Consider the following 25,677-nt stretch of genomic DNA (forward strand, 5'->3'; position numbering starts at 1 on the left):
TTCTTATGTTCTGACGAAGTTGCAGGGCTGTTGGAGGCCGTTCCATCGCCTTCTGAAGTTGCTGTTTACAAGTGTGCTGCTCAAACTTCCTCTTCTGGCCCTGTCTCTAGGAACGAGGTGTGGGCAGATAAGACACAAAAACCACAGCTTCCTCTTTCCTTACTTTCTTGGTCATGGCACGATTGCACACACTACTTCAACATCCCATTGCTTCACTTGCTGACCCACTCTTACTTTCTACTGTCACAGAGACAACACTCTGGTCCAAGTACAGCTGAGTTTTTTCCTCTGGGGTCTGGGGTGGTCCTGGTGGGAAGGCCTGTTTACCAAAAACCATGCACCTTGATGTGCTAAGTTGACACATGTTTCAGACCATGTGACAATAGCCTGGGCTCATGTACTGATGTATATGAGAATGCGACAGGGTAAGTGTTTAGGTCTCTCACCGTCTGAAACTCTTTTGCAGCACCATTAATTGTGGCATCAGACCACCAAAGGTTCCTTCTCCTCACTGTGAACCCAGACCTTTTATCTAATTAAACAATTTGATTACAGTAAACATAAATTATTTAATTTTGATTGGATTATTATAAAATGCTTAATATATTCCACATATCCACATACATGTTCAAATGTGTGAATGAATTTAAGTTAAAGTTCACAATTAACAAGAAATTTTTGCCAGGTTTGTCTGGGTTTCTCTTCTGGGGTCCGGTATGGTCCTGATGGGCAGGCCTGTTTTCCAAAAAAACATGTTGACACATGTTTCAGACCATGTGACAAAAGCCTGGCCTATTGTACTGATGCATATGAGAACTCAACAGGGTAAGCTGTCATAAGATGTCATGCTTTCTGTGACTGGAGTCATAGAAATTGTCTCCTACTGAACACCTCAAAAACAAAGGAAATGATTGTGGATTTCCGAAAGTCTGGGCTCTGCCATCAGCCAGTTAACATCCATGGGGTAGACGTGGAGGTGGTGTCAACCTACAAATATCTTGGTGTACATCTGGACAACAAGTTGGACTGGTCCCTTAATACAGATGCACTCTTTAAGAAGGGGCAGAGCCGTCTCTTTTTCTTAAGGAAGCTCAGATCAATTGATGTCTGTGGAAAGCTGCTGCAGATGTTTTATCAGTCCGTGGTAGCCAGTGCTTTGTTTTATGGTGCAGTCTGCTGGGGAAATAGTTTAAAGCAGAAGGACAAGAGGCGACTGGAAAAACTGGTGAAGAGAGCTAGTTCTGTGGTTGGATCCAGTTTGGACTCACTGGAGGCTGTGGTGGAAAGGTATACACAGAAGAAAGTGGAGGCCATCATCCGTCACTCTGATCACCCACTTCACAACATCATAGTCCAGAGGATCAGCAGCAGGGGACGCCTTACCTCTGTGCGCTGCAGGACCGAGAGGTACCGAAGATCATTCCTCCCTGCAGCCATCAGGGTGTACAATTCTTTGCTTGGAAGAGTGCCCAAACATCTTGAATTTCCCTCCGGGGATTAATAAAGTATGTCTTATCTTATCTTATCTTATCTTATCTTATCTTATCTTATCTTATCTTATCTTATCTTATAAACTTAGCACAGAAAGATGGACACAAATGCAGGACCCCAAGACCAGAGATCGAAGGGCCAAAAAGGTTTTAATCAGTAAACAAGCAGAGGTTGGTACACAGAAGGGCAGTCCAAATCAGGCAGAGGTAACAGGAGGACGTGAGGCAAAAGGCGAGATTAAAAAAGGCAGGCAAGGTTCAATACACAACAAGACTATGATTATGACAGAAGGCTGCGACAAAGACTGTGAGGTACAACGAACTGGCAATAAGACAGTGAGAGACATGGGGCCTGTACTACGAAGCTGGATTAAGGCATCCAGGATAACTCTGCGACAACTCGGTGAACTTCACCGGATCTCCGTCATCCAGATCTGCTGTACTACAAGGCTCTTTATCAACTTGATAAGTGGGATCTGTAAAATGGCATAAAAGCATGAAATACATGTGCAGAAATGAATGAAACTATACAGATATGACATAAGCGTCTAGGTCTCTAACCATTTTTTGCAGCCTTACTTAACTATGGCATCAGACCACCATAGGTACCTCCTCCTGACACTACCTTGTGTGAGGAAGCATTAATAACCTCTTTTGTGTCTCTCCAAAGGTTTCACTGGCATCAGGGAATGGTTGAACACTACCCTGCCTCACTCTGTCCTCTCAACACAACCTTGTTGCTGCAGCTCTCTCGTCTTTGTCCGTTTCTTGTAATTTTTTTTGTCTCTTTTTCGTCATCTTTGTATTTGGAGTGGATCATCACTTTGTATGGTTCATTGTCGGTCACGGACACCAAACTTTTTGTGGCTTCGGCGATATTTTTTACTACTTTTCTCCTGTGTTTGTCTGGAGATCCTACATGTAACCATGGCTGCATTGTTTACATGCAAAATTAGCTGTTAGCAGCCTGTAGCATGTCAATGCTAACTAGTGTAGGGCTTGATGATTTCCCTCGAGCTGAGGAGGAGGAGGTGAGGACGACGTGCTGGTTCTCGGATGTGAGCTGGGAGGTGACAACGTGGACCTGTCCTTCCATCCATCGTTGTTGGGAATGTGGGATCTAGCCCCAGGGGATGGACGAGCTAGCTGTGCTAACCCAGTGGCATCGTGCTGTTCACGGACGTGGCTGACGGAGCTGACATGGGACGCCGGCGCCACATTGGAGGAGCTTCGCCTGCTGTGAGCAGACAGGATCCAGGAGACAGAGACTGAACAGACTGCTGGGGAGGCTCAGTCCTGGACCCTGTGGAGGTGGAGACTGGCTGGGCTGGAGAGTGGTGGACGAGTGGTGGACGGGATGTCGTCATCTAATTTTTTATGGACTTTTTTTTGCACTTTCTATACCCTTTCTTACTGTTGTTTTCTTAAATGCTGCGGTGACTCCTGAATTTCCCCTCGGGGATAAATAAAGTATTTTCTATTCTATTCTATTTCTATTCCAGCCCAGAGATCACTTGTGATAAAAGATTCAAGAAGAACACACTGGAAGCAAGGTAGCAGGGTCTATATCAGAATATGCTTTTGACACACATTATCACATAGCTGTGAAGGCTGCTGACAGGGCAACCTGGATCCACACATCAAGAGGGTTCCAACTCCCACTGACCCCCTTTTTTTCTCCTGTTAGTACAAAAATACCCTGAACTCTGCAATGACACTTTTGCACATAGTCTGACTCCAAATGCCACACCTCATGACCAGTAAAACTTCAGGACAACCACTTCTTCTGCTCAGGTCTGCCAAAGTTAAGCACGACCTCCAACCCATCATCATGAAAAATCCACTCCCATGGCTCCCAGTGGGACGTCCAAGTAATGTCCTCAGTTGATTCATCTGTGCTCTCATGTTGCAAGCAATAGTTGTCTCTAGGTTCTAATGATTCCTTCATCCAACTCTGACCGACCCAAACTCCCCCTCTGTTGACCCAGAATGGAGAAGGATACTGAACACCACACACCTTTGGCTACAACAGCCAGACACACCCCTCCATGTGGCACAGACAAACCTTTGGCAGTGTTGTGCAGCATCCTGTGAGGAAATTAATATTATGTCATATTGCTCTGCTTGTCCTTACATACCTGTCTCCTGTGCCTCCCTGGTGACTCACTTGTAATGGCCCTATCCACTCACTCTGGCGTTGGCGTGAGAATGTCTGCTGCCAACTACTCACATCTGCTCATTCTGAGACAGAGCCCATCAGTTGGGTTTAATACCTCCAAAGATTGCTCATGATGCACGACTTCCTGGCCTGGCCTTAGCTGAAGCTACCAACCCCAGTAGTTGTTCCCCCACACATAATTTTTCTTATGTGTATGGTGGTGAATGGGTCTTTACTGGTGGGCTTCACATCCTTCTTATTTTAAGAAGTGTGATCATACTGTCCATACATGAACAAAGGAGCTGCTTTGGTCGGTCTGTGGGACAAGTCATGTAACACTAATAAAGGGCAAAAAAACCTGAGGCGACTTGTTTATGAACCAAATAGGTTGGATCAGTAAGTGCCCCCCACCCCCACCCCCCCTACCCCAGCCTGCTTGGATGCCAATAATCACATCGGTTACATGATGTGTAATGCTGCCATAGCAGCACGACACAGTGCACATTATACCTTGCTAATAAATCCAACGAAGAAGAAAAACATGACACAGTCAACAAAGAGCACAGTGGAAGACATCCAGGAATTTGTCTTCTTTGTGATTGTCATGTGGCTCTTTGATACAAAGACCAATCAAGCTGTGTTTCAGAGAAAGCTGTGTGCTGCCAGGAGGAATACAGCAGCTGTCGCACAGAAACTGACCATTCTTTTGACCAATCTGCGGTCTGTTGAACCTCCACCTTCCTGTGTGTCCCTGCCCCCCAGTTGGTCTGGTTTATGTGCACTTGTGTTCCTAGATGAACCCACCTTTATTTTCTTCCCTGAGTCTGAACATCCCCACTGCTTTAAATGTTCACTCACTCCCCATCTTAATTCTGTTGTTAATTCTCATTCCGTTGCTAGGCGCTACCCAAGTAGCTGCCTGTTGCAGCAGCTCTCTTGTCTTTGTCCGTTTCTTGTAATTTTTTTGTCTCTTTTTCATAATCTTTGTATTTGGAGTGGATCATTACTTTGTATGGTTCATTGTCGGTCACGGACACCAAACTTTTTGTGGCTTCAGCGATATTTTTTACTACTTTTCTCCTGTGTTTGTCCGGAGATCCTACATGTAACCATGGCTGCATTGTTTTCATGCAAAATTAGCTGTTAGCAGCCTGTAGCATGTCAATGCTAACTAGCGTAGGGCTTGATGATTTCCCTCGAGCTGAGGAGGAGGAGGTGAGGACGACGTGCTGGTTCTCGGATGTGAGCTGGGAGGTGACAACGTGGACCTGTCCTTCCATCCATCGTTGTTGGGAATGTGGGATCCAGCCCCGGGGGATGGACGAGCTAGCTGTGCTAACCCAGCGGCATCGTGCTGTTCACGGACGTGGCTGACGAAGCTGCCATGGGACGCCGGCGCCACATTGGAGGAGCTTCGCCTGCTGTGAGCAGACAGGATCCAGGAGACAGAGACTGAACAGACTGCTGGGGAGGCTCAGTCCTGGACCCTGTGGAGGTGGAGACTGACTGGGCTGGAGAGTGGTGGACGAGTGGTGGACGGGATGTCGTCATCTAATTTTTTATGGACTTTTTTTTGCACTTCCTATACTCTTTCTTACTTTTGTTTTCTTAAATGCTGCGGTGACTCCTGAATTTCCCCTCGGGAGTAAATAAAGGTATTTTCTATTCTATTCTATTCTATTCTATTCTATTCTATTCTATTCTATCTTAAGTCCCGTTTCCACCAAGCAGTTCAGTTTGGTTTGTCTCAGTTCATCTCAGAAGTGCATGCATTTTGTGGCGTTTCCATTGGCTAAAACTGGGACAGGTCCCCAGATTACCGACCAGCACTGTCCCACTTTTTGGTACCTTTCTGTTGGGTTGCCAGACATACCAATCTGACTCCAAAAGGTGGGGCTACAAACACTGCAGTCTGTTGATTGGTCGAAAGAATTGTCACTTGCAGTACAAATGAGGGCTGCTGTATTCCTCCTGGCAGCACACAGTCTTCTCTGAAACAAAGCTTGATTGGTCTTTGTAATAAAGAGTCACATGCTAATCATAAAAAGATGATTTACTGGATGTCTTCCATCATTCCTCTTCATTTACTGTGTCATGTTTTTCTACTTTGTTGGATTTATTAGTGGGATACGCTGTGTTGCTGCCAGTGCGTTACACCGTTATGTAACTGACACAGCTATTGACATCCAGCTTTCATGCCACCAATCACGAGGGGGCATGATTAGCTGTGGAAATACAAATGGGATCCAACCCGTACCAAATTGTACTAATCCAAACCCGACTGCTCGGTGGACAGGGGGGTGTAGTATCCCTTGGCTTTTGGGGTAGTGGTAAAAATATGTACCGTCCCTGCGTCCCTGAGTTGGGAAAGGTATGGTGGGGGAGGAAGTAGAGGTAACAAGATATGCACTGCTGAGATTTGTTAATACTCAGGTTTCTACCACTGATGCTCTTGAGGTAGTCGCTATCTGCACTCTGGTCCTCCAAAACAGAGTGGACCTTGATCAGCTCACAACCGCCAGCGATGGTGTGTGCTCATCAGTTGGCACAACCTGTGGTAACATTAAACTGTTTCAGAAACATGACCATAATTCATGATGAACTTATGCCCAGACAAGTTACTGTGAAAGGGTTTAACCTTTACTCTTGGTTTACTTCAGGCACTTGACACCGTGTCCTACTCTTGCTCCTGTTCATCCTCCTTTTATTTGTTCACCTCCGGTGTAATTCCTTGTGCTCAGTGATTTCACTTTGAGTCCATCCAGCTACTCTCATGACCACAGTTTCTGAATTCCCTGTGGCGACCCCTTTTCTGACCCCGATCCACATGCCTGACCCAGACTCTGATGTTTGAAACCAGTCTTGGATGAACTAACAGGGGTTGTGAAATAAAAATTTCAGCCACAGAGGAAGTAGCTGGCAGAACTTTGCCTCACGACACTGGTTTGGTAAAGGGAAGTGTTTAACTCAGCATTAAATCGACATGTACTTTTGAAATTTGTTTTTTTTGTTCTCTTGACCTTTAATTTGACTTCGTGACGTCCTCATGTTTGTCTTACTGTATATAAGCAGGCGAGGGACTGGCCCTTGTTGAGCTTCTCTGCAGACTGTGCTACACTCTGATTCGATTGCTTTACCACAAGAGAAATTTCCAACACATTTTCTTCAGCTCGTCTGACCTCAGGATCATGACCATGAAGGTACGTAACTCAGTTCTTCTCTCCCACAGGAATTCCGTTTGATAACTGTGCCTGACAAAGTGTCGTACAATAAATCAGTTCAACCTGTTTGTGAGGGGGATTAGCCCCACCCCCCACCCCCACCCCAGAGCTCAGGTGGTCAGTAGGTTTACCTGCTGAATGACTCAGAGCCTGTACCTGTGTTCCAGCTGCTGTCAGTCTTCATCCTGCTGGCTCCTCAGCTGATCAGCGCCCAGCCCCTCCTGCCAGTCGACTGCAGTGACATCTACAACAATGACAACACTCGGCCCAGTGGAGTGTACACCATCTATCCTATAGGAGCCACGTCTGAGGTCCAGGTAGGTCTCTGTCTCTGGTTCACCTGGAGATGATGAAGGTGTTAGCGAGGATGACATCATCCCTGATAAAACATTCAGAGTTTAGTCCAGCAGCAGACTGCACCACAGAGTCATGTGTTCAGGGTTTCTGAACAGATCAAGTCTCTTAATCAGTGTGTGTGTGTGTGTGTGTGTGTGTGTGTGTGTGTGTGTGTGTGTGTGTGTGTGTGTGTGTGTGTGTGTGTGTGTGTGTGTGTAGGTGTTCTGTGACATGGTCTCCCTGGGAGGACGCTGGACGGTGAGTGTTTTAACCCATAAGTGATGCCAGGATCTGGTTTGTCAGCTGACCAGTCCTCTCTCTGATCCTCCAGGTCTTCCAGAGGAGGATGGATGGCTCGGTGAACTTCTACAGACCCTGGGACCACTACAAGAGAGGTTTTGGGACTACTGCTGGGGAGTACTGGCTGGGTGAGTGATGAGCCAGGACTCTGTGGACTCTGTTAGAACTTTCCTTCTTGATAAAGCTCAGCGTTAGAGCTGGATCAGCTCATGTTGGCTCTCTGATTAAAGTTTCTCTCCTGGTTGAGCTCCTTAGGTCTCCTCATCAAAGGGTTTGGGTGCAGATGTTTGAGTATGTCAGACTGCTGACAGTAAGAGGACCTGTCTCTCTGTGTGGTTACTCTCAGGTCTTGAGAATCTCTTCTACATGACTCATCGAAAGAAGTACGAGCTGCTGGTGAACATGGAGGACTTTGATGGGAACAAAGTGTACGCTCGCTACTCCTCCTTCTCCATCGACTCAGAGGCCAACGGATACAGACTGAAGGTTTCTGGGTTCACTAATGGAGGGGCAGGTGAGTCTGTCACAGAGGTTATTTTGTGTTTGTTTGATATCATGGTACTGACCAATAAGATGACGTGTGACCTTATGATGCCTCTGCTGGTCCCCTCAGCTGTCTGGGTCTAAACTTTTAATGCTCTGACATCACTGTTCACCGTCTCTACAGGAGACTCCATGGGAGTTCACAACGGACAGAAATTTACCACCTTTGACAAAGACCAAGACGCTGCAACAAATACCAACTGTGCCAAATTATATTTGGGCGCGTTCTGGTACAATAGTTGCTACTCTGCAAATCCAAACGGGGTTTATCGTTGGGGTGCTGATGGTACGCTGAAGGGTGTTGGGGTGGCGTGGCATGACTGGAAAGGCATCAACTACTCCCTGAAGAGCATCAGCATGAAGATCCGCCCTGTGCAGTAGGCCTCCAGGTGTGAAGGCCTCCAGGTGTGAAGGCCTGATGAGTCCTCTTCTGTCTGATAATAAAAGAGCCATTGAGCAGAAGTCTGAGGTGTGTCTTTGTGTCATTCTGTCCTGACTCTCAGATAGAAAGATGATCTCCTTATAAATCAAATCTGTAGCAGAGTGGATGTACCACTGAGAGAATTTCTGAGTTTGAAGAATTCTGGGAAAAAACAAGGGGGGTTATCCTTAATTTTTTTTCCTAAAATATTGTGTTTTCAGGAATTGACAAGCTCAGGTAAAACCTATTTCAGTGATTTATTTAATAAACAGAGATGTTGACTTATTTGTTAACTGTGGTACAAAAAAAATGTTAAGTTTATCTTTGGATAAATGGAACTGGACAAATCCTTATTCTTGGAAGAACATGTGTGTCTACTAACCTACATTTAAAATTACAATCCCCACTTTATAAAGAATTTTTTTTTTTTTTTTACACTGGAACCCCTCATGTTTCAGAATGAAGTTAAGAGTCTGAATGTTTTTTCAAAAACCTCCTGAAATTCATGGTAACATCTGATTAGATCATAGTGAGCTACATATTTCACATCTGTTAGGTTCCTTAAATTTTTACTTAGAGATTTGGCAACAAACTATTATTTTAACAAACATAGTCGACAGTAGATTTCATGGTTGACAGGTAATATAGTTGACTGGACATGAATAGAACAATTTATTAATCAAATGACACACTCGTGAACTAAATAAATAATTTTTTCATGTTAGCAAACAGCAAATTGCATCTCTTAGTGGGTTTAGTTAAGACCTTTTGATATTGTGGTGACATAAAAAATAACACCGACTGGTTTACATGGATCACTTGCAAGTTGTTATGCATCAAAGGGCTGGGGCCTGTACTACGAAGCTGGATTAGCTCTTAGAGAGATAACTTGATGTCTTTTTGGACCAACATTTTTTCTTATGGGCTGTGAACAAACAATATCTTACTGATCATCATAACTGAGACACTGTCAGGGAAAAGTAGAAATGTGTGCAAATGGAATCTTTCATATTGACCACTTTGAAGGATGCTTCAATATTTATTTTGTATTTGCTCCCCACTGCTATTGAATCTGCCATACAAACTGCCTATAATGAGCCTTTTCCTTGGGATCTGTAGGAAAGTGGACTCTTTCTAATTATGAGGTCGGATATGATGCTGATCACACACACACTGACTGACAACATGAATGAATAAGGACCTGACTGCCCGTGTCGTCACATGATGAGATAGGTCTATTAATATCAGCATTTAGGAAATTAACGCATTCACAGAGTCGCTGATTTTTTTCAGCAATCCCTCCGGCTTCTCGCGGCCGCTGTCGTGTTGCTCCTGGCCTGGATAATACTGTGATACTCCTCGTATTTTTGCAGGATTATTTGCTGCTCCTCCGCCTTAAAGTACGCTGCTCTCTTCTCCCTTGTGGAAAATGCTCTGGGGCCACTAACCACGCCCGTTTCATGTGTGCGTGCTAGAGGTAAGATCGGGCCTTAAAAATCCAGCCCGACCCAACCCAGGCCCGCAGTATCAAAGCCCGACCCGGCCCGAGCCCGATCAATTATCTTGATTTGCAGGCCCGAGCCCGAAATAAACCCAAAATTTTATGTGGCAAGTTTTCTAAATGTTAAAATAATCAACATATTTTCATGCTCATTACAAATACATTTACACTGTGAAAAAACGCTGGAAAAGTTTGTTAAAGATATTTCTGTGTGTGACATGGACGCGCCTCTCTGACGAGGAGAGGAACAGCAGCAGGAGCAGGTCTCTGGGCTTCACTAGATCACAAGGAAGGGCATCTGAGATACACGGGGTAAAGCCTCCAGAGTGCAGCAGGTTCACTATAGTCTTCGTTACCAGAGGCGGAAACAAAGAGACTTTATAAATCCTCCGCTGGAGACGGCGCGCACAGATAAATCCATTCAAACATGTTTCTGGACCAGCTGCTGTTTGCAGAAGTCAAACCTGCTGAGGTAGGTGGTAGGGCGGTCAGCTCGGTGTTAAGTGCGTATTGTGCGGCTTTTCAGTCTCGGGTCTCGTCCTCTTGAACATCTGGCATTGAGCGCTGCGTAAAGTGCGCACATGTCCCGAGCCGTGTATTTGGTTATTTCAGACTTCAGTCAGCAATGGCTCGTGAAACAGGTGCCACTGCCTCTGGTTGGAAAAGCAGAGCCCCAAAGCTTCCTAGTATGCTTTTGACTATGAGTGTGTAGGGTCGGGAAGGTAAAGGGACAGGAGGAGGAGGTAGTCTGCGCCGTCTGCGGCTCCTGTGTAGTAGTTACATAGCAAGTACCATACAGCGCCTTCTCTGTTTTATCCCAATTATTTATTCTATACCAAGTATTCCTTTAGTTTAATATCCATACATTGTTTTAGTATACAAGACAGTATATATAAATGTAAATTTGTTTTAAAAAAATTAGCGAGAGAGAAGCCCGACCCGACCCAACCCAAAGTTAATAATTGACATTTTGGGCTCGGGCTTAAGATCTTACCTCTACACTGGATTGGCTGAGGAAACCACATTTACTCTCCATCCAGGAAGGTCCCCATACAACCAAAACATCGACATCCAGGCAGAGGACGGGTTGAGACAGACATAGACACTGACATACATGTATAGAGACCCAAAGAAGACAATTGAGCAGGATTATTCCTGTAAAAGTTTACATTTTATTTTATTATTTTAAAGAAAATCCTGAAGACCCAACCTTCAAATGAGGATTTAGCGCGTACTGCCTGCTGTCACCATGGAGTTGGAGAACTCAGATGGATGGGTCACAGGCTACTGCACAGGAGGTGAGAGCTGTGTCCAATGTGGCTCGCTGTGACACTCAGGCCATCGTTGTGCACACAAAGCAGCTGGTCAGTGCTGTGTCTGGGACAATGACCGTTAATGCCCTGGCAACAGTTGGGAGGTCATTCAGTGGCAGTGGTCCAGCTCTCCGGAGAGCATAAAAGACGGGTGTTCATTATGCACAGGTGGAGACCAGTGCAACCGCAGAAAACACAAACCCACATTTACAAAATGTAAAGCTCAAAAATGGCGTTGTTGGACACACGATACATCCCCATCATTTTTATTTCTGTCAGTCCAAACACATTGATACAAGCACAGGAGATTCTCTCTCCTTCCTCTCCTTCATTGTACCTCTGCCTCCTTCTCACCACAATTAAGTGAATTCAATTTAAGGGGACCACAATGTTCAACATAAATGTCACCGTTAGATGCATTGTACCGGAGTTAGCTTAAAGCTAGTTTACATCTGCAGTCCCTTGGCAGGTCACAATTAAACACACACACACACACACAAACACACTCACACACACACACACACACACACACACACACACACACACACACACACACACACACACACACACACACACACACACACACACACACCTGCACAGGCATCTAAGTGAGGACAGACAATTCACGTTGGGACTGAGGACCACCTTTTCTGCTATACTTGGAGACAAATGGATCTTGCACTTCAACACAAGGTGGCCCTCTAACTCCAGTTTCCTCCTCAGCTTTTTGAAAAATACAAAGGAAGAATACCATGAGAAAAAGTTCTGTACTATTTCATTGAGGACCTTTTCATTGAAGTTTTACTGGGTCCATTTCTGGTTGGACTGTTTTTTTTTTTTTTTTTTAATAGCTTTTATTTATTCTTTTCTCCCTTTTTACGTTTTACTGTGGACTCATAATGTAATAATAAATCATTTTAGGTGTGTTTTATGGGAATTGGAGAATTTTAGGTCAATAAATAAGCAGAATATGCATAATGTTTTGTCCCTTAAAAATATTGCATCAAAGTACAGTTGTACTTTTATTGTAAAATTACAGTATGGCATAATACTAACCGCACAAGATGTTCTATTTTTTACCCTGGTGGATCTGTTTGTTTATTCTGGGTGTTTTGTCACTGGGAATTTAGAGCTCATTGCAGCAGTTTGTCTTTTTTGACTCATTTTTACAACATTTACTTTTTTTTCTAAAGGCTGGTCTGTGTGATGGGTTCTACATTAACTTTTTATATATGAATCTTTACTAACTTTAATTCCTGTGGACTGTGGATGAAATGGATGTGTGCCAGTAGACAAGCTGCTCTCAGTCACTTCCTGTTGCCCACAGATACTTTACAAGACAATTCAGGCTGTATTCAGACCAGAAAAGTCCTTTGGTCCACTTGTTTGGTCCGGACCAAAAGCAGACTTTATTTTATTTTTTTGTTTGGTGCGGTTCGTATTCAGATTGTAGTTTTTGCACTATGGACTATATTCTGTAAGCACATCCACGTGTGTGACGATCAGTGCTCTCATTAGACAGCACTGACAAAGACGGCACACAGAATACAGACCCGGAAATGGAGGTAAACATGTGTGTTTGTGCTCTTATTAGAGCTGCAAAATCATTTTCAGTTTCAAGAGCAGCTCCTTCAAAGCAGGCTCTACAACACCGTTTACAATTTTGGAACAGCGAAGACGAATGGAGCCGCTATGCTCTGTGTGTCCTGACCCACTAGCAGCAGGGCTAAACAGAAGACGTAGGATCAGGTATGAACTAAAGACGGTTAGGTTACGGTGGCTTTATAGGCCCAAAAGGCACATGTATCCTGTAGTTAGTTCGGATGGACCTTGGTTTGTATTCTGACCTGCACCGGAGAACCACGAACCACACCAGAGTTCATTTGGAAGCGGACCGAGACCACCTCAACAAAAGAGTCTCGGTCCGGTTGTTTGGTCCACACAAGGGTTCGTATGTGTCTTTTCACACCTGCATGAAAAATCTGCACCAGCGTAGGAAACGAACCCTGGTCCGTTTCAAGTGGACCAAACAGTCCAGGCCTTAAAACATGTTTATTGTGGCTCTTCTGTGGAGGAATTGTCTGCATTGTCAAAGACAATGAATCAACATCTTTGGAAAGATTTGTCAGAGGGAACAAACTAAAATACTGAGGATGCGGTTAGATTCCAGTCAAACTGTGCACCAAATTCAGTTTATTGGACACTAGAGAGAATTCCCAAACAGAGTGAGATGAAAATTGACACAATGTTAACAGCAAGCCTTTTGGACAGCTCAGGGCCCAGGACCCTGAAGAGGTGTATACCAGTGTTACCCAACCCTGGTCCTGGAGGACCCCTACCCTGCATGTTTTTGATGTTACCCCACTCCAGCACACCTGATTCAAATGAATGGCTCATTATCAGGCTCTAGTAGAGCTTGTCAACATTCCTATCAAACTAATATATTTAAATAAATAAAGTTTAATCAGAGCTTAAACTTGTGTTTTACTTATGAATAACAGAAACTATTTCTTTTAATCTTTAGAAATCCTGAGTTAGAAACTAAATTAGGTTTTTCTTTGCCTTAACTAAAGAAATAATTTCAACAAGATGAAATTTGTACTCATTTATGATTCTTTTCAAAAATGTTAGTATTTTATCACGTAGTTCATTGTTAAGGAGACAAACAACGAGAACAGAGAACAAAGGGACGCAGGCACGTGCAGAGCGCAGGCCCTGCGCGCACCCCTGCAAGCATCGTCAGGATTTTACCAAACTACGATTGGTTGAAGAGTTAGGATTCTCACCGGCTGCCTCTTTGGGTTTTGCCAGCTCCACTTTTTCCCTTTAGTTCTGAATTTCTCAGGGAGCACAGCAGCAGACGCGCGTCCCTCACCTGCTACTTCAGGAGCGTAATTTGAAAGTCAAACCGGAAGGAGATGTGCGCATTTAAGCGGTCAAATGTGATGATTATTTAACGATTTATCATCTACAATATTCCCTTTTCCCCTGGTAAGCAGCATTTGGTGACCATTCATGTGTAAAGTTCTCATTTATTTGTTAATCTTCAGAACTGCACGTGAGTATTTTCATTTGATCGAAACTTAACAAAATAAAACGCATAAATAACCTACTCTCTCTTTAATTCTTTTCTTCCTCAGATTAGTCCAGATTTAAAGGCTGTTTTTCCTAAGCCGTTTTTAACCTTTTACTAAACTTAAAGTTTGACTCGACACACACTTAGAAAAAAGAAAATTGAGAATAAACAGAATTAAAAGACTGAGGAACAGCTATCATTACACATGAGTAAACAAGGAGTTTAAACTAAAATTATAATTAAATTCATAAGAAATTAGATAAAAAAATACTGTAAGAATGGGAAGGTTAATAAATGAAATAATATAATAAAATTTGAATAAATAATTTGGTAGAATTAGATGACCTTAAACCAGATGTTTCTTAAAAGCAGCAAAGAGTAGGACGATAAAAAGAAAAGCAGTTGACATAGAATAAATTCTATATAATAAATCTGATGTGAATATAGAGGAAAAACAAAATGAGAGAATTAAAAATATACAAAATAATTAATATAATAATAATAATAATAATAATAATAATAATAATAATAATAATAATAATACAAAATTAAATAAAAAAGAACATACCAACAACCACTCTGCCTCTTTTCGTTTTTAATGTGTGACACTCTCAGAAGTTAACAAGGGATTTTCATCTGTGAAAGATAAACACCAGTATGAGTACCTAAATCCTCATATTTTAAGGCTCTTGTTGGTTAAAAAGAAGTGTTTTTTTATTTAAAAAAAATTGATTTCAAAATAATTTCCAAATTTCAAATAGTTTGAACAGAATAGAAGAGAAGAGATTTCAAGCACCTCAAAAATACGACAGTTCAACAAAACAGTAACCTCAATAGATAACTTTATGGATCTAAGCATCTTAGATGTCGTACCCAATTCTAAAAATTGTACAGGTAGATTTAAGAAAGCGAGTCACTAAAAACAGATGAGGGCTGCAAGTATCATTCACTTCACATTTGATGTTACTTTCCACTGTTGTCTCAGTAAATATATTTGTCTATGAAATGGCTATAAGGCGTGATTTTTTTTGTTTTGTTTTATACAACAAAAATGTTTACTTATAAAATTGTATAAACCAGAGTGAGGAACCCTCACATTTAAGAAGCTAAAACTAGAAAATATGTTAAAAGAAAAATCAATGCAATCAAAAAAGCTGCAGATAATGTTCTTTTCCACAATGGCCTTTTGTTTCATAACGTCATTTTTCATCAGAATGACGTGGTCTGTCAATCAAAGCTAGAGGGTGGGACCTCTGTTTGATCCTTTAAGATCATTTAGTTTAAGAGGGGTCCAGCTGCAGACCTCCGCTCTCAGCTGCTTGAGGAGAAACTCTGAAACTGACTTCTCTCCTTCAGCCATTCTGTCTCAAACGTGTCATGTCCTCCTGTTTTCAGCTCTTCAGTCTTCTCAGCATTAGTGATAGGTCTCCAGGTTTGAATCCATGCTGCTGCTGCAATGTCTGTGTAAAGGATCAGCCAATCACATTACTGGCTCTACTGTGCTTTGATTGACAGACCAAGACATTATGATGAAAATTATGATATAAAAAGGCCATGGTGGAAAAGGACATCATGAAATAAAATTTAACTTTGTAGAAAATGTTTCTTTTCTTTTATCAAAGCTTTGATAATAGATAAAAGTCTTTATTTCAGTAAAGTATGAACTTGTTTTAAAAAATCATTATATAATATTTTATTATAGTAATTTGATATTACAGAAAAATAAAACTTATTTTATAATAATAATGCCATATTTCACAATTTTATGGTCATTTTACATATTTTTTCTGTTATTTATCAAAATGGTTTCTATTTAAATATGTTGTTTTTATTTATTTGATTATGAACCTTTTTGGGTTCCATTAAAAACTGAATGAACAACTGATAAACTAACAATGTTGCATTTGACCAGTAAAGTGATCTGTGTGTTTCTAAACAGGACACAGAATAAACAGAGAGCAGGTTTTCTCCATGTGAAAGTCTTTAACAGGTTAAAAACACAGATAAAGATCCATTATTATTTATATTTTATACCCTCCAAACATGGTTCTGCTCAGTTTTGACTCATACCAAGAAATCACTCGTGGTAATTGTTTGATTTTGCAGGTTCAGGTCATATTTCTATGTCAAGGCACTGTCTGACCTCTGGGTGATGTCTGTTCTCTTTCTGCACCGTGTATGATCACTCCAAGGCTGTTTTACTGTCTCACTGTTGAAGGGTTCCCCCATGGCCCTTCAAAGACCAGCAGGTGTCAGTCTCTGTGGGAACCAAAGACAAAGTAGGGGAACAAAGATTGTTCCTGTGACTGTGTTGAACTCTATCACCACTGTCACTTTACAAATTATAAACAAATGGTCTGTGCAGCAATTACATCAAAATCAATCACATTTAAGTTAATCCCTACACTGTGTAAGAAATAAAAACGAAATCCTCTCCTCTCTCTTCATTTCTTTGCTTCTCTCCGTGCATCTCTGGAGAAGTGACCAAGAAGCAAGTAGAGAAAGCAAGGATGAAACTACGGAGCTTTAGGATTCACCCAGAGGTTCTCCAAAATTACCTGGAAGAGCTGAAACTCAGCTGTGAGGAAACAAATCTAGATAATCTACAGAAGCTCAGAAAATTTGAATAGGATATGTTGACATCAAACTTTGCCTTTAAAATGGATAATAAATAATAAGTAAGTAAATAAATAAAAAAATAAAACTAAATAAATATATAAATAAATACAGGATGAAGGATTAAATCTACTGCTTTTTACAACTGGTGATAGTTCGTTCAGCATCCTACTACTCGAGAAAACGAACCAAATCAGTTCGTTTTCTTCATTCTCTGTGTTTGAACAAACTCAGACAAACAGAACCCTAAGTGTCCTTCAATTTGATTGACTGATAAAATCAGTCCACTGCAGGTTAGGTCGGAAACATTCTGGTCCCAGATATGAAGTCCTAATCTCCGCCTCTGCGGAGAGGTCAGTGGATGGCGCTGATCCGCGGAGGAGCTTTCAGCCGCCATCGAAATCAAGGAAGAAGAAAACATGCACCCTGTCTTCTTTCAAGTTCTCAGCTAACATTTAAATCACTGTTACTTGTGAAGCTGAAACCACTCGACATTGAAATAAGCTGCATCAGCCATGAGTGGAAGAGGAAAGGGAGGAAAAGGACTCGGTAAAGGAGGCGCTAAGCGTCACCGTAAAGTCCTCCGTGATAACATCCAGGGCATCACCAAGCCCGCTATCCGCCGTCTGGCTCGCCGTGGCGGAGTCAAGCGGATCTCCGGTCTGATCTACGAGGAGACCCGCGGGGTGCTCAAGGTCTTCCTGGAGAACGTGATCCGTGACGCCGTCACCTACACCGAGCACGCCAAGAGAAAGACCGTGACCGCCATGGACGTGGTTTACGCTCTGAAGAGACAGGGACGCACTCTTTACGGATTCGGAGGTTAAACCATCGACACCACACTGCTTCAAAACTCAAAGGGCCTTTTCAGGGCCACACACTCATCCTGTAAAGAGCTGAGTTCTCGTCGTCAATCTGATCCATTAACTGTTCAATGTTAGCGCAGACAAGTTCGATCGATGTCGAGAAAGTTTCAGGACTGTTGTCCACATCCGGGATAGGGAGTTTGACTGTTTTCAGAGAGCTTGGACTTGGCTCGACTCCCAGAACAGTCGACCCCTTCAGCTCCCGAGTGGCTCCCAATTCACTTCCCAGTAGCCTCATATTTTTACCTAACCTGGAAAACACCACTTGTGTTCTGATGTCTGCTTTAGCGTTCTTGAAGAAGTCTCTTTGCCTCTTTGAAATAGAACATTCGTTATCGACCCCCCTTGGGAGATTTTATTTGTCACATCAGCTCACAAAAATTGCAGTAATGCAATAACTAAAAATAGAATGATGATAACAGAATATGAAATGAGAAATTTGAAGTCATATAAAGAAATACAAGAAAAAATAATGTAGAAAAAAAGTACTATTTACATATTTAGCGATTCTTTTTGTTAATACCATACCATACCAGCTTTATTTATAGAGCACTTTTAAAAACAACCACAGCTGTAGACAAAGTGCTGTACAGGTAGATCAAATGAAATGATAAAAACAGATAATTAAAAACAGACAAATAAAAGAAAAACATTTTAAAAACAATAAAAAGCAAATAAAAAGCAAGTAAAAGGGAATAAAAGAAAATAAAAGAGAATAAGACCAGGCAAAGAAACTCAGTCTCGCTGGAGTTAAAAGCCAAAGAATAAAAATGGGTTTTAAGACGTGTTTTAAAAGTGGACAGTGAAGGGGCCTCTCTAATGTGCAGGGGAAGACAGTTCCACAATCGGGGAGCAACATTAGAGAAGGCCCTGTCCCCTCTGAGCTTCTTCCTGACCCTTGGTACCTGCAGGAGCAGCTGGTCAGCCGACCTGAGGGACCGAGAGGGTGAGTAGGGCTGAAGAAGCTCAGAGAGGTAAGGCGGGGCAAGGCCATTTAAACATTTAAAAACAAACATAAGAATTTTAAAATCAACCCTAAAAGTCACAGGCAGCCAGTGGAGTGAAGCCAGTACTGGGCTGATGTGCTCTCTTTTTCTTGTACCGGTTAAAAGTCGTGCAGCGGCGTTCTGGACCAGCTGCAGACGGGAGAGCAGGGACTGACTCACTCCAACATAAAGTGCGTTGCAATAATCCAAACGTGATGAGATAAAAGCATGGATCACTGTTTCAAAGTGCTGCCTGGACATAAAAGATTTGACCTTTGCCAACCGCCTTAAGTGATAAAAACAAGACTTCACAACATTTTTAATTTGGCTGTCTAGTTTAAAATCACTGTCCAGCTTAAAACCCAGATTGGTAACAGTTGATTTAAAATAAACTGTCAGGGGTCCAAGATCAACAGAGGTGGACTCACAGGGGCCACTTGGTCCAAACACCATAACCTCTGTTTTCTTTTCGTTACAGTTTAAAAAGTTCAGGGCCAACCAAGATTTAATGTCTTCAAGACAAGCAAGGGGGGGTTTGACTGAGAAGCCATCTTTTGCTTTTAATGGCACATAAATCTGACAGTCGTCAGCATAGCAATGGAAGGCTATTCCATGCTTTGTAAGTATAGACCCCAGAGGCAGTATATACAAAGAAAAGAGTAATGGCCCCAAGACTGAGCCCTGTGGGACCCCACATGACAGAGGAGCAGAAGATGACTCTGAGCCTAAAATATTAACACTGAAGGACCTATCAGTCAGATAGGATTTAAACCAATCAAGTGCAGTGTCACATAGGCCCACTTGGTTTTTTAAACGAGATATAAAAATACTGTGGTCCACTGTGTCAAAAGCAGCAGTTAAATCAAGTAAAACCAGCACAGCATAATCACCAGAATCACAGATGGAGTATATATCATTAAAAACTCTAACTAAAGCAGACTCTGTGCTATGGAGGGCTTTAAAACCTGATTGAAACATTTCCAGTGTCCCATTTCTGTCTGTAAAAGTTTTTAGCTGACAGAACACAACCTTCTCTAAAATCTTTGAAAGGAATGGCAGCTTAGAAATGGGCCTAAAATTAGCCAACACAGACTGGTCAAGACCAGGTTTCTTGAGTAGGGGCTGCACAACAGCATGTTTAAGTTTAGCGGGGACCACACCAGATGCCAAACTAAGATTAACAATGGAAAGGATATACAAGGCAATGCTTGGGAACACCTCTTTAAAGAATCGTGGCGGCACAGGATCATGGGGGGAGCCTGAGGGCTTGAGACCACGCACCACATCCTCTAAGAAAGACAGACTCACAGGCTCAAACTTATTAAAAGCAGCAGAGCAAGGTGCAGAGACAGAGGGGTCAGAGTCTGGAGATGTAATGGAAGCTCTTGTCGAGGCAACCTTTCCAATAAAAAACATTAAGAACTCCTCACACACTTCAGGAGAAGCTTCAAGGCAAGTAGTTGGTGGAGGATTAAGAACAAAGTTGATGGAGCTGGTGTCTGCTCCTCACTGAGTGGGGACCAGTCTCCTGACAGAGTGTCTCCTCTGCTGTCCATAGCAGAGATGCTCTCACTTATTGGGAGTATCCTACATCCTCACATGCATCTCTGCCATGCTATCAATCAAAATAAAGTCCTGCCATGAGCAGAGCTGAGTGACTGAGGAGCTGAGCAATGAAAGGAAAGAAGTTTGGCTCCAGCTCTCAGGAGGGGATTCAGCTCTTCTGAATCATGATGAAGCGTCGGCTCTGAGAGCTGCAGCTTTTGAGCACCACACATCACTGGTGTCAATAACTGGCCTTTGGTGGACAACAATAAGGTTAGAACAATGATTTAAAACTTAAAAATATCACATTTATTAGTATTATTATTATTATTATTATTATTATTATTATTATTAAACTTGTGGTCAACACTTATTGAATTTTGACTTTTTTTTCTTGGGGTCAAATTTGACCTTTTACGTGTCCATGGCGCTCTGACACCTGAGAGCTGGCTACAAAAGCCAGAGCTGAGTTTCCATTGATGGTAAATAACATTTCATCTCTTCTTGAATTAAAACCAGTGGATTCTTTTATATTAACTATAGATAATTCATCAATGTTTTCTGGTGGACATGTCTTCAGTTCAGTATGGATACAGTGACTCCATCAGGCTGATCCTTCAAAGAGACGAGCACTCAGTGAAGAAACTGTGGAGAATTCCTTCAATTGATATTTAATTATGAAAAAAACAGGACATGAAATAACAGTTTGCTCTGTGTTTTTTTCCTCTTTGAAATGATTACATGTGAATGGAACAAAGTTAGTTTTCGATATGTATTGCTTTAGATTAAATAACGAGCAGTTGATTTACGGGCCACGGACTATTTAGATTTTTCATTTGATTTGTCAGATCATCCTGACCCAGAAGTTGTGTCACTTGTTGAGTTTGTTGTAATGAAACACAGCTGACCATCCACACGCATGGAACTACCATAAAAGCAGCTTCATCTTTGCTCTCCTGACAGAGAAGCTCCTCCTCAACAACTTCCTGCTCACAATGATCAGACAAATTGAATAATCAAATAAAAAAAGTCATGTGGCATGTAATTCAACTTACCTTTATTGTAAATAACAATAAAAAAATAAACAGGAAACTGAAAAACAAAGATTATTTTTTCTTTATTTGTTTTCATTTTAAATAGGATTAACTGAAGAAAGAGGAATCAGGGAGATTAAAATGATGGAAATGTTGATAACAATGTTTGCACAAGTGCCTAAAGAGAGAATTTTGGGGTGAAATAAAAATATAAAAAACATAAAGTTGATACTTTCCAGTAACATCTCTGCCATTTTAACACTTTTATTAAATGCTATTAAAAATACAAATTTTGTGCTAAAAAGATTGTGAGAATATTTCCAGACCAGATCACTTTCAATAAAACAATCGTTAAAAAGTCTCTCATTATAACCTTGATGTTTTCCCTAAACAAAGATCCAATTACTAAGTGAACACAAACATACATATGGTGATGTAACTTCTCAAAAGTAAAGATTTTTTCATTTAAATCAATTTTTTCTAACACTGGACATCACAAGAGTCACCTTCTGTCACAGTGAGAAACTGTACAGTCCTCAGCCTGCATCAGTGTGTTTGCTGCTTCCTCAAAAACACCATATTCTAAATAAACCTTAACCTGTGGATAACTTTTCTTCTTTGGTGTCTCTACAGAAACTTGTAAACAACAGAAAGGAAAGGTGTTTTAGTGTATTGATGCGTTTTACATGGATTTATTAAAGAAAAGAGAAGGACAAGTCGATGAGCAGCTGCTATCACCATGATCAATCTGTGATGTTTGGAGTCTCCCTGAACAAAAGCTCAACAACCTGAGAGACAAACATGAGTTCAGTGTGAAGAGGAAAAGCTCCAGTATCTCCTACTTTTACAATCAGCCTCGATCTCTCAAAGAACACTTAGTTTGGAGCATTTTTAGGGAAAGAGAAAACACAAGTTGTCTGACTTTCAGACTGAGTGGACGAGCTGCTGCTTGCTTGAGTCTCTACGGTTCTCATGTGTGCTTTAAGGACAGCCTCCCGCTCAGGATTTATCAACTCTACACCCAGAGAATCCTCCTCACGTCTCCTGTTGCGTTCACTGAACTGAGTAAACTATGGCAGAAGTAGCTCCAGCTCCCGCCGCTGCTCCGGCCAAAGCGGCCAAGAAGAAGAGCAGCAAGCCGGCCAAGAGCGGACCCAGCGTGGGCGAGCTCATCCTCAAAGCCGTGGCTGCCTCCAAGGAGCGGAGCGGCGTGTCGCTGGCTGCTCTCAAGAAGGCTCTGGCTGCCGGAGGATACGATGTGGACAAGAACAAGGCCCGCGTCAAGACCGCTGTCAAGAGCCTTGTGGCAAAGGGAACTCTGGTCCAGACCAAGGGCACCGGGGCCTCCGGATCCTTCAAGATGAACAAGAAGGTGGTAGAGAAGAAGGTCAAGAAGCCCGCAAAGAAAGCCGCTCCCAAAGCCAAGAAGCCAGCAGCCAAGAAAGTAGCAGCGGCCAAGAAGCCAAAGGCCGCTAAGAAGGCAGTGACCCCGAAGAAGGCCAAGAAACCCGCAGCGGCCAAGAAAGCTGCAACCAAGAGCCCCAAGAAGGCCACTAAGAGTCCCAAGAAGACCAAGCCCGCTAAGAGTCCCAAGAAGGCTGTGAAGAAGGCCCCTGCAGCCAAGAAAGCCCCCGCGAAGAAGGTGGCCAAGCCCAAAGCCAAGAAGACAGCAGCCAAGAAGAAGTGAGCTGTTATCATCTTAGCATTCAATGAAGAAACAAAACGGCTCTTTTAAGAGCCACACACCTCTCACTAAATGAGTCTTTCCTACTCAGCAAAGGTTGCCATGTCCGCGCTTTTCCTGCTGAATGCAGCTCATTTGATGCTTTCTTCATTTTTTATTTTATTTAATTTTTTTTTTTGTCTGTTTTGTTTTGCATTAGTCTGTGGGAGAAGTGAGTCTCCATGGGTGTGGATTATAAATTAGCAATAATGTATAAAGCGATCGTACTGCAAAGTGATACTGGAAATGTCATCATCAGACCCTTGGTGTCAGCGTCCACTGATTACTTTAGAACAGAGCAGCAACAAGTATTAATCTAAATGATTGAATCATGATTTTACTACAAGTCAGCAAGGTTGCCATGTCAGCGCATTTTCCGCCCAATCCAGCGCCTTTCTTAACATGTGTAACACGTGTGTGCTGAGTGGATATCTGTGGACTTGGATTCACTTTTAATTAGCTAATAACAATAATAAACGTCAACATCGAGTTTCGAGTCGAGGAAATCGAGTGGGAAATTAAAAGCGTCGTCACTCGATCAACATTATGGACACAAGCACGAACAGATGTCACATACTCAATGGTACGAGGATCTCTTTAGAGGTGAGTGGGTGGCTCTTAAAAGAGCCGTTGGTTTGGTTTGATAGCAGAGCTGTTTACTTGGAGCTGGTGTACTTGGTCACAGCCTTGGTGCCCTCGGACACGGCGTGCTTGGCCAGCTCACCGGGCAGCAGCAGGCGGACGGCGGTCTGGATCTCCCGCGACGTGATGGTGGAGCGCTTGTTGTAGTGAGCCAGACGAGAGGCCTCACCGGCGATGCGCTCGAAGATGTCGCTGACGAACGAGTTCATGATGCCCATAGCTTTGGACGAGATCCCGGTGTCGGGGTGGACCTGCTTCAGGACTTTGTAGACGTAGATGGCATAGCTCTCCTTCCTGGTCCTCCTCCTCTTCTTGCCGCTCTTGGTGGCTTTAGACACGGCTTTCTTGGAGCCCTTCTTGGGCGCTTTCACTGTCTCAGGCATATTTGCTGGTCGATCACTCAGACTATGAGGAGCTGCAGCCGGGGGCGCTTTATTAAAGGCTCCTCCATGCAGATAAAGCCGTGCTGCAGCTCATTGAGGATTGGCTGGGACTGGAGTTTGGACTGGGGTCTGAACTGAGGGGGGAGGTTTCGGCTTTGTCTCAAATTCTTGCGCGGTTCCCGCTTCATCTGTGCGCCGTGCGCCAAATTTCTTTGTGCGTCCTGACAAAGTGATTTGTCTTCGTGTCCTGATTCTGAGTAAAAGCAGGACAGAGAATGATAAGAAGAGTTTGAAAAAAGGAAAAGCAAGTTTTCAGCAGCTGCATCAGACTTTTAGAAAGCACAGAAGGCTTTGGAGATCATTTTCCTCCTGTGATAAAAGCTTTGTGCAGTTTGTCAGATTATTATCTGGTCTGATTTCTTTGAGATTTATCCCTCGAACATACAGCTCCAAATTCTTACTAATAATAAGGGTTTACTTTTCCCCAGCGTTGAGCACACATTCTCAAAAATGAATGTGAATTTCTAACACTTTTTTTTTTATTTTAGCATCAAAATCAGACTTTGTATTTTTAAAAAAACTTCATATTTCCAACACCTATTATTTTGTCTTACTTTGATTCGGTTTCAATGTTGAAAAACTTCGAACTGATAAAGCAGTTGTTTTAAATCCTAAATCAGATGTGTTCTGTTATAAAACGGAGTATCTGTTTGTTTGTTTGATTGTTTGTTTGCTTTTTTAGCAGTTTTCCCCCAGGTATGAACTTTATATTAAAGCCTGTCTTCAGTGGATTTTCTGCAACAGTATGACACAGTGTTTAAGGGACACTGAGCTTACAACAAATATTAAAGTTTTTTCAAATTTTAGTTTCATATGACAGAGGGCATTTCAAACTGAATATTAAAGCTATATAGAAATAAAATAAAAACTAAAAGCAACATTGGTTCAAACTCTGGAAGCATCCGTGGTAATGTGTAGATAATCATTTTCAGATGAATGATGATGAAGAAGAAAATGTTTATCCATCCTCTAGTTTCCAAAGCCACACTCAGGATTATTACACTGTGGCACTACAGTTACTCATTGTTCTCAGATCAAAGAGAAACTTTAAGGTTCTTTAATGTTTAGGGAACATCAGGCTTTGTTAGGTTTCAGTGTAAACAAGAGGAACGTCTCTAAAGGTTAGATCCTGATTTGGTTCTGACCTTTAGATAACCACAGGCTGACGTTCTCCTTAGGTTCTGTGTTACTAGAGTCAGTGTAAAAGAAAATCATGTCTCAAAATATTCAGTTTTTAAAAGTTTTATGAAACTTCAAACTCCAAAAAATACAGCATTAAAAATCATCTTAACCTTCCTCCTGTGTTAGTTTTCTGTTACCATCCCCGGTGTTAACAGGTCGGTTTCCACCCGTGTCTTAAATCAGCTTTAAAATACAAAACAAAAACTTATCATCAGTTCTTTCCTCATCTCTTGGTTACCTTGTTAGGCTCCCATATCCATGAACTTGTTGTGGGCCTCTGG

The 25,677-nt window shown here is 42.3% G+C and overlaps 5 protein-coding genes across 5 annotated transcripts in view; 3 read left to right on the top strand and 2 right to left on the bottom strand.

Annotated features, from left to right (window-relative positions):
* LOC141810945 (NLR family CARD domain-containing protein 3-like) overlaps positions 1-25,677 on the bottom strand; it is a 482,659-nt gene that overhangs the window by 183,895 nt on the left and 273,087 nt on the right. The gene's annotated exons all lie outside the window — the stretch shown is intronic.
* LOC141805881 (microfibril-associated glycoprotein 4-like) lies at positions 6,731-8,459 on the top strand. Its single transcript, XM_074691106.1, has 6 exons — positions 6,731-6,848; positions 7,037-7,186; positions 7,425-7,463; positions 7,537-7,633; positions 7,852-8,019; positions 8,173-8,459. The coding sequence occupies exons 1-6, from the start codon at positions 6,837-6,839 to the stop codon at positions 8,427-8,429; spliced, it is 723 nt and encodes a 240-aa protein (XP_074547207.1). The 5' UTR covers positions 6,731-6,836; the 3' UTR covers positions 8,430-8,459.
* On the top strand, positions 17,478-18,086 carry LOC141806753 (histone H4). Its single transcript, XM_074692427.1, has one exon. The coding sequence runs from the start codon at positions 17,491-17,493 to the stop codon at positions 17,800-17,802; it is 312 nt and encodes a 103-aa protein (XP_074548528.1). The 5' UTR covers positions 17,478-17,490; the 3' UTR covers positions 17,803-18,086.
* Positions 22,479-23,093, top strand: LOC141806144 (histone H1-like). The gene has a single exon (XM_074691419.1). It carries the CDS (start codon positions 22,479-22,481, stop codon positions 23,091-23,093), a length of 615 nt encoding a protein of 204 aa, XP_074547520.1.
* On the bottom strand, positions 23,786-24,154 carry LOC141806721 (histone H2B 1/2-like). Its single transcript, XM_074692384.1, has one exon. The coding sequence runs from the start codon at positions 24,152-24,154 to the stop codon at positions 23,786-23,788; it is 369 nt and encodes a 122-aa protein (XP_074548485.1).

This window comes from Halichoeres trimaculatus, unplaced genomic scaffold, assembly GCF_033239565.1.
Source record: "Halichoeres trimaculatus isolate MK-OKI-2021-1 unplaced genomic scaffold, fHalTri1.1 fHalTri1_scaffold_2, whole genome shotgun sequence".
NCBI classification, from domain to species: Eukaryota; Metazoa; Chordata; class Actinopteri; order Labriformes; family Labridae; genus Halichoeres; species Halichoeres trimaculatus.